Source organism: Strongylocentrotus purpuratus, unplaced genomic scaffold (assembly GCF_000002235.5).
Source record: "Strongylocentrotus purpuratus isolate Spur 01 unplaced genomic scaffold, Spur_5.0 spur5_scaffold_5, whole genome shotgun sequence".
NCBI lineage: Eukaryota > Metazoa > Echinodermata > Echinoidea > Camarodonta > Strongylocentrotidae > Strongylocentrotus > Strongylocentrotus purpuratus.
The window spans coordinates 36902579-36911663 of NW_022145611.1; the positions used below are offsets into that span (position 1 = coordinate 36902579).

Sequence of the window (9085 nt, forward strand, 5' to 3'; positions counted from 1 at the left end):
TTCATTTAAAGGTAAATGCTTTTAACTGTCACAACAGATTTATTATATCACAAAATGTTTTACTAGGATAAAAGATAGTATAAAACTTAGTATTCAGGGGCCAGGTTCTCGAAACTGTCTTAGTCTAGGTTCGTAGACATCCCATAGTCCTAGATATGCAGAATTTAACAGTTTTGAGAAATGGCCCCCAGAATACAACCCCTGCATTGCTTGTTATTTGTGTATTTCTCAGATCTAGAGAATGTGTATAGGGATTAGGCACGTATATATTGTCTGGAGTTTTGTCCCTATAGAATTTCATTGGCTTTGATCTGCTAAAAAATGAGCTATATTGCCATATCTTCCTATATCATTTCCTCTCGGATAAATTAATGAGATGGGTCTGCAACATTTGCAGTGCAAATTATGTGTATCATGTAGGCTCTGTTGGTCGATAGCTTGGATGTATTGATTATCGGTCGCTGTAACTCCGCAATGTTTACGTTTTGATGTCGCGCGAGCACGAGGTTAGCGAGAATTTAACAACATACAATTTTCAATTTATTGAAGAAATAAGGCATTGATGTGGTAAGTTTATGATTTACTTCTGTTAGTACGTTTTTTGAGACTGGTTTGTGCGGTCAGGGTATTCAATTACATATTCTATGAGTATGAAATACAGTCTGTTTCTGACTCCAAGCGCGAACGAACTACATGATCATGATGTAGATGGGCCAATGAATTTTGCATAGCAGTGTAGTGCCCACAGAGTGGGCCAGCACTAACTTGTGTGTGAGCTATCTGTGAGCATGAGAAGGTACACAAACATGATAACACTTGAGTGAGAGAGGGACAAACGGTAAAACTAACTGTTGGTGTTACACAGTCTAATCGCTAACTTAAAATGGAATAGGTCTAGAGTCTATAGAAAATATTGTAATTGTTGTTGGCATTTTTCCCGTCCATGTTATTTCTACATGAGGTTGAGATAGACTAGATTATTATGACAGACAAAATCAGATAATGAGACGGGGACTTGTCAGTTGTCACACTAACCAGGCAGTAGGGGCGCAGGTCGGGGGGAAAAGATCGTCTTCATAAACGAGGATCATCTTCGTAAACGAGGACGATGCATCCTCAAAAATAAAGATCGTCTGCATTTTCGCAGTACGTTTCATATTTTTGATCAGCGCATTGGCAATGCAAAAAAAAAAGATTCTGTGATGATTTTCTTGATGCATTTTACATTGACTTTGTACAGAGACTTTCACATTATGAGCAATAAATCCTTGGGAAGACGGACAACCCATAAAAGTAGATGGTCAACTAGTGGGTGGTTCGGTAACCCGAAACCCGCAGAGCGCCGATGAAAAAAAAAACGTCCGCGAAAATGCAGACGATCCTTATTTTTGAGAACGCATTTTGTCTGCATTTATGAGGATGATCCTCATTCTCGGACCAGAGCCCCTGCTGCTAACTCCAGGGAGCTCCGACAGATTTTTTTAACCGTTTAACTTTTGTCAATATTCTTGTCTTTTCTGGAGTATTTTTCCTAAAAACGAAGACATTAGTAGACAATGCAACTCACAGGTTTCACGGCAAACTGCTGCACATGCAATACAAGTGTAACCAACATTAGGCCGGGGTGCGTGCGCGTCCGTGTATAGAAGTTTGCAACTGTAATCTCGGATCCTCCTTAAATTCATGCAAGTAATTATGAAGTAATTCACAGTATGAATTGATGATGAGCATTTTGGTCGGTTTGCTATGAAACCTGCAAGAAAGTGTTTACCAAATTTACGAATGTCTTCGTTTTCAGGAAAAACACTCAAAAAAAAGATAAGAAAGTTTGACACAAAACACCTAAGAAAGATAACAACTTTTAAATCATGACCATTATTTAAACAATTGTGGAAGATTTTGATGAATTTTGGTGTGTTACAGTTTGGTATCTCCCGGCCAGAGTTATGGGTCCAAAGGGTCACAGTTGTGAACAAGCGCCCATATCATTCATAGTGGTCAATGCTAATTAGTCTTCAATGGGGGTAAACATCACTGCCCACGTCATATGATTGGGAGCCCTGGCTTTATCTGTGCCCCGTACATTTGCCTGTAATGTAAAAGGATTCCTAGATCTACATTATAAAAAGAGAAATATGCCAAGAATTTCCTCAAAAGCAAGTTTTAAAAGAACTTGTATAAAGGCTGCTGAGTGTTGTGTCATTTCCAAATGACTGAAAAAATGTAATTTTTGACATAATTTGAAAAAAGGGTTCCCACGTCTGCATACTCATTCATTATTAATCAATATAGGATTTCTTTTTTAATGTAAAAGATAGCATTTCAAGCCTCGAAAATAAATTTATTAAAGTAGATCAGAGACTTTTTTCAATCATTTTACCTCTATTTTGCATAATTTTTTGGTCTACTTATAGCTGCAATTGAAACAGAAATGTGTTAATTACATCATTTATTTTATTGGAATTGCAGAGTTACAGACACTGTGGACATACAGGTGCTGTAGTAGTAAAACTGTAGCATATATATTATATGCGAAGATTTAGAAACCACCAATCACTTTCTTTTCCCTCCATAGTTCTTGCACAGAAATTTACATGTATTTAAGGATGAGTGGTTTCCTATTTTAAAACACGCGGTTTCAGATTCATTCACTCTACATGGGTAATTGAGTCTATCTGACAAATGATGCATCAAGTAAAAATCAAGCAATGAAGAAAGAAGGGGTTTATGAAATTGCCTTATACAGTTGTCAGATGATCTCCAATTTTGAGTCTGTTAGCTGCCATGGCTTTAAAAGAAGCCATTCTAGTAATTCATAAGGAATAAAACAGCATGTTTGCAGTTGATTTATCAAATGAAATTGTTTTCTCTCCATGTTTCAGATATTAGATACCGCTCTTCATCTGCCAAGATGGGTCGTGTGTTCCTTGATCACATGGGTGGCACCAGGCTCTATTCATGCGCCAACTGTGATTCCAATCTTACCAACCGAGCTGAGTTACTATCAACAAGGTTTACTGGTTCAACAGGGAGAGCTTTCCTTTTCAACAAGGTAATTATTTATGGCATAGATTTATAACAAAATTACTACTTGTTATCTGTCTTCCTTGAAACAAAGTTTGCAGTTGTTGCCCTTTGCTTCAGAGTTAAAGATTGTACAGAGTAAAATTCTTTAAAGGATTACTGTACAGGATAGAATTCTTAGTTACAATTTGAATATTTTTGTTAGTCAAGGATCTGTATTCTATATAATTTGTAGAGGTGTTGTGGTCAAGTGGATTAAAGTCTAAGAACTAAGGATCACAAAGTATGTGGTTCAAGTCCCGGCTCTAATGTTCATTGGCAAGAATTTGTCTATATTTGACCCAGGTGAAGTAAATGGGTATCTGGCAGGAATTACTTCTGTGAAATGCTCAAGCACGGATATACATGTAGCAGCCATGCTATTTAAAGCCAGGGGAATAGAGCCCCAAGAGTGTCAAGTGTGATATACGTTAACCCGCTCTTATTATTGTTATGGTATGAATGTGTGTCCATAATATAAGAATGAATGAAAATGTTTGTTTTTTCCCCTTCAGGTTGTGAATCTGTCATACAGTGATGTACAGGATCGCATGATGATCACCGGCCGGCACATGGTCCGTGATGTCTTCTGTAAGAACTGTGACACCAAGTTAGGCTGGATGTATGAATTTGCGACAGAGGATAACCAGAGGTACAAGGAAGGTCGCACAATTCTTGAGAGGGCACTTATCACAGAGAGGGATGGATTTGAGGAGCCCAACACTAGCGATACAAGTAGTAATTGAAGATCTGGATACTCTTGTAGTGTACACAGAAGCTTTCATGACATGAAAGATAACTACTATGAACAAGATATGCACCATGTGATGGATGTAGAAGGTAGATGATTTAAATCTGGGAAGAGACAGAATTTCAGTGCCGAGATGGTATTGTACAGTGTAGAAAGATGGGACTAGTCCCAAAGTTGTGTACATATTGTACATTACACTGTATATTGCTTCTTTATTAGATCGTGAGAAAAGAAGATGTCAGGAGAGTGTTGTTTACAGATTTCTTTAAAAAAACAGATACTATCCAAACCAATTCTCATCAAATCTTGACATATCTTTGTCCTAACTGCTTAAAATCCATAAATCGCAATATCATGAATTCAAATATGATTCATTTAAATGATCTATTAATCTTAAACATTTTAACCATTTATAAGCATTAGTGATTATGATACCTCATTCACAGTTGGGGTAAAATTGAGTAAAAATTGATCTTATGTGGGATAAATTTGCGTAGGTGAGAGTATTCTTATCAGGAATTATCTTGCGGGGGCTCAGTGTGAACTTACGCTTGATGCAAGTCAAGCCACCACTATGAATGGGGTATGTCAACACATGTATCTATAACCCCCCAAAAATATTGCAGCCACTTTAGAAGTCAAGTTTAAATTTTGTTTACCGGTAGATGAAAATTAATGAAGATTTTCATTTGCACTTCCAATTGATTCTAAATCTTTTCCCCTTCATTAATTTTGGTACTTCCTTCATCATGTAGTTTTGGAAAATTCAAAAATTTTGTATAAAAATGTTGGCTTTTTTAGGAAAAAAAAAGCTATATTGGACTATGATAATATTTCTTCAATGGAGTTTACCAATTGGACAGTCTTAAAAGATTTTGCTTTATTTCCAGATAACATTTTATTAAGGTCAGTCATTGAATGGCACTTATGGTCTCTTTGAAATGTGTTCATTTCCTTATATTGTCTAAACATAAACACTAAAGTTATGTAAAACTACATTTTCATGTAATGAAAATAGTTACAAAATCCAAGATATATGTACATGTAAAAACAGTACATATATTTGATTATCATTTCTGTCATCTCCTTTGCATGTGCACATTATTAGGGGCATGTGGTAGAGAGAGTTTTAACCTTCTTATTATCCATTCAAGGATTATATCTTAAATGTTAGTTTATATACTAGTCAGTACTTGGTAATCATAATGAAGTGTATATTTCATTATTTGGATTTTTAAGAATGATTAATCTTCATTGGCAGATAAAAGATTTCAGAATGAAAGGAATGGAAGTCATTTGAATATGCAACATGGTTATTGAAGATAAGAAGAGTGTGTGTGATGGTTAAGAGAATGGTGATTGGATGGGAAAGGTAAATATATGTTATAATGTTATTTTCTTAATTTCTTGTAAATATATATTTTTTCTAAAAAAACAAACACAGGAAGCATTATTTTAGGTTTCTTTATTGCAGATGTAAAGTGAAGTGATTAAAAATTGTAACAGAAGAATTTAGAGAATTTATACATTGCGGAAAATGCTTACCGGTAAGATTTTACTCATATACAAAGAAAGCTTTCATATCTAGAATTTTAGACGAATGTTTTTTTCTTCTTCAAGAATTCAATGTACAATGTGTGCAAAACATGTTTATTTTCTGTCTCAAAGAATATTTTCATACAGCGTACCAATGGATGGGAATCCGGAATATAAATCACTGACAAGCTAGTGTTATTTTAAGACATGTGCTATCAATAATTTTGTTTATAGCCAGTCTCTCTTCCTCTAATTTTGTTATTAGCATAACAATGAATGTCCTTAGCAATGTTTGAACTAAGTGATAATGATTCAATAGGTTAAAATGCTTGTATGGCTTTGTCAAACTTATGTATTAGGCTGCTTTAGGCAGGTCATTTATTACAATTGAAAAGCAGTGCACAAGAGGAGAGTTCCATATAGCCATTAGTTGTGCCTTATTCAAATTTGTCTTGTAATAAGATGAATGTATCTCATGTATATAATGTGGCACTTATGTTGTGGTAGAAACCTCTTTGACTTAAGCAGATAATCTACAATTTGAAATACTAATGTATAATTATTTTGCTATCATTCCTCTATGAAAAATATTCATTGGCCTTCAAATTTAATTTTACCTTTCTTCTAATATTTATAGTACATGCTATCATAAAATTGTTATAGCTTGTATAACTATAAGGACACTTGTCAGACACACTCTATTTGATGTTTATTAAATATTGAAAAACTTAAACCAATTTAAAGCAGTAAAATTTCATGTAAAATTCCGCGTCGTACTTTATGAAATAAAGAACTTTTCAATACATGACACCTCCCTGCTGTAGTCATACCTAGAACATTGTTCAGCTTCAAGTTTATGACTGGAATCTTACTTCCAAGAGAATGTAAATGGTCCACATTTCATAGGCGTGTCATAACCATACAAGATACTCATACACTCTCTACTATAATATCAAAGTTTAAAAAAATCATTACATTCACTCAGTTTATTCCTTCATATGGTACACCTAAATCTGGTCCTAGAAATGGTGACAAGTAAACAACTTTTCCTTTGGTAGATGAAACTGGTTATAAGCATCTATATTGGTAATGTTGGTGTTTTGTTATATGGGAGATAATGAATCCAATGACGTAGTAGTATATGAATACACTAAAACTTGCTTATGAGCTTATCCTCATTGTTCATTCCCGGCATTCTCTGTATACATGTATATTTTACTTCTGAATACCTTAGATTTTGCTTCTACAGAAAAGGTGAAATAAATGGCATGCTGTATGCTTTTTTTCTCTGAAAATTCAAAAGTGCATTGTCATTTTTACCTGTGTGTATTGTAGGTACCAATGTTGCTATTCATTGATATTGATGGTTGATATTGTTTAGAAAAGAGTATCCTACAGAATTCCTCACTTTGTTTTTGTCTCGCCTGCGTAGCAAAAAGTGAGACATAGGCGCCGCTTTTCCGGTGACGGCGGCGGCGGCGGCGTCAACATCAAAAACTTAACCTCAGACTATGTTGCGGCATCATCATCAAAAACTTAACCTGAGGTTAAGTTTTTGAATTTTTAATATAATTTTTAAAGTGTAAGTTCTTATACAATGAAACTTGGACTATAGGGTAATCAAGTATCCCCAATCATGTGAGTAGAATTTCAGGTCACTAAGTCAAGGTCAAAGGTCAATTCGGGTCAACAAACTTAGGCTTTATTGTGGCATCAGGTTAAGATTTTGAATTTTTATCATAATTTTAAAAGTATACATTCCTATTCCATGAAACTTGAACATAAGGGTTATTGAGTGTCACCAACCATGTGATTAGTCTTTTAGGTGACAAAGTCAAGGTCAAATGTCATTTCAGGTCTGCAAACTTGGACTTTGATGTGGCATCAACATCAAGATTTTGAAATTTTAGCATAATTCAAAAGTGTTTGTTCAATTTCCATGAAACTTGTACCCAAGGGTTATCAAGTATCACAAATCACATGACACCAATTCTAGATCACAAAGTCAAAGTCTAGGGTCACTTTAGGTCAGTAGACTTGGATTTAAATCAATTTTTGTTATTTGTTCATACATGTATTTCATGAAAGTTATTAATCTTGGTAGAAATAATAGTAAATAATTTTTCTGTTGATTCTTCGTAAATATCCACTTCAAAAAGCTGATTATGTAGAGGATTTCAATTTGGGGGCCTGCTGATGGGCCACCCTGCCTATATATAAATAATGTCTCAACTTCAACTTTTCATCATATCGAATTGCTTAATGCAGGCGAGACCGCCGAGAGCATTTCCCTTGTTTATTATAAATCGAGTGATACCTGCATGTTTTCCTAGCATGTATACATGTGCTTGAATGAGGTATGAGTAGAACAATAACTGTGAAAACTAAGCCTCAACATACTTGACAAAAAGTTTTATTTTTGTTTAGGGGTACCTGGTAATGTGTAGAAAGGTGAGACACACATAAACTGACACCTACTTTGTTGGGGGGGGGGGGGGGGAGGGATGCAAAATCATTCCTGGAATAACTTGTCCGAAGAGATTTTCAACTCGTTCCTATTCCTGAACTCTTCATTTCAAAATTATCAATTTTATTTGTAGAGGACATCCATCCATCATCAATCCAGTATCCTGCAATGGCACGATGCTCCCTCTCATTATCACAAGTTCTATTTGCTATGTTAGAAATGGTTTCAATTCAAAAATGATTTTCTTCATGATTTTAAAAATCTCTTGGGGCCCCCTCTCCCAACATGTTTTCATCTTTGTCATCTCTTTCATCATGAAAAACAGTGGATACAGTGACACAGACATGATTTCCAAGGGAGATGCAACAACTGAATTTACATAGGCCTCCAATTTTACTATTTTACTTTTTAAAATTTGATATATCGTTTGTTTTACTGTTATTATCCTGGCTTCTGGCAGGGCCTCCGTTGACTAGTTCTTTAGAGCCACATAGGACATGTCATTTGTGGTATATTCATGATGAGTATATGAATATGATATAACAAGCCAGGCGCGGATCCAGGATCTTAGGGGAGGGGGCCCACTTTTTTTTTTTTTTGCTCCCGAAAATTTGAAAATCGCGCCGGCCGAAAAAGTCGCTCAGTGGGGGTGGGGGGGGGGGGGGGGGGGGGGGGGGGGGGTTACAGAGCACAATTTTTTTTTTTTTTTGCTCCGAAAATTTGAAAAAATGCGCCGGCCAAAAATTCGCTCAGTGGGGGGGGGGGGGGGGGGGGGGGGGGGGGGGGGGTAGTGAGTACTTTTTTTTTTTTTGATCCTCAAAAAAAATTTCAATTTGCACCCCCCCTTGAGCGCCAGGGGGGGGGGGGCCCAACCCCCCAAAAAGGTAAAAATCACGTGATTTTACATGATTTTTTTCTCAAGGGGGGGGGGGCCCGGGCCCCCGGGGCCCCCCCCCCCCCCCCCTGGATCCGCCATGATACAAGCTTCTTCTTTGATGAAATCCTCACTTTAGTTTAGGCAGAAACAAAGGCTAAGAGATATGAATAAGTACAGAATTATGCAGTAAATTTCAGTTCAGTAAATTTGGTGGTAGTATACTGTTAACAGCTGCCAAACGAAATGATTGTTCTTGACACATTCGCATTATACTGCCCTATTTTGGTCTCCTTTCATTCTTGCATAATAATGACCATTTAAACGCGCCAAAGCTTGCGATTGGCGCGCTGTCGGACACATGGTTTTGTTATTGGCCGAACGCACGACGATG

At 36.2% G+C, this 9085-nt stretch overlaps 1 protein-coding gene across 1 annotated transcript; it reads left to right on the forward strand.

Annotated features, from left to right (window-relative positions):
- The first annotated feature begins 443 nt into the window (after window positions 1-443).
- Window positions 444-6645, forward strand: LOC581208 (protein yippee-like 5). Its single transcript, XM_003726198.3, has 3 exons — window positions 444-567; window positions 2883-3052; window positions 3579-6645. Exons 2-3 carry the CDS (start codon window positions 2912-2914, stop codon window positions 3807-3809), a joined length of 372 nt encoding a protein of 123 aa, XP_003726246.1. The 5' UTR covers window positions 444-567; window positions 2883-2911; the 3' UTR covers window positions 3810-6645.
- The last annotated feature ends 2440 nt before the right edge of the window (window positions 6646-9085 follow it).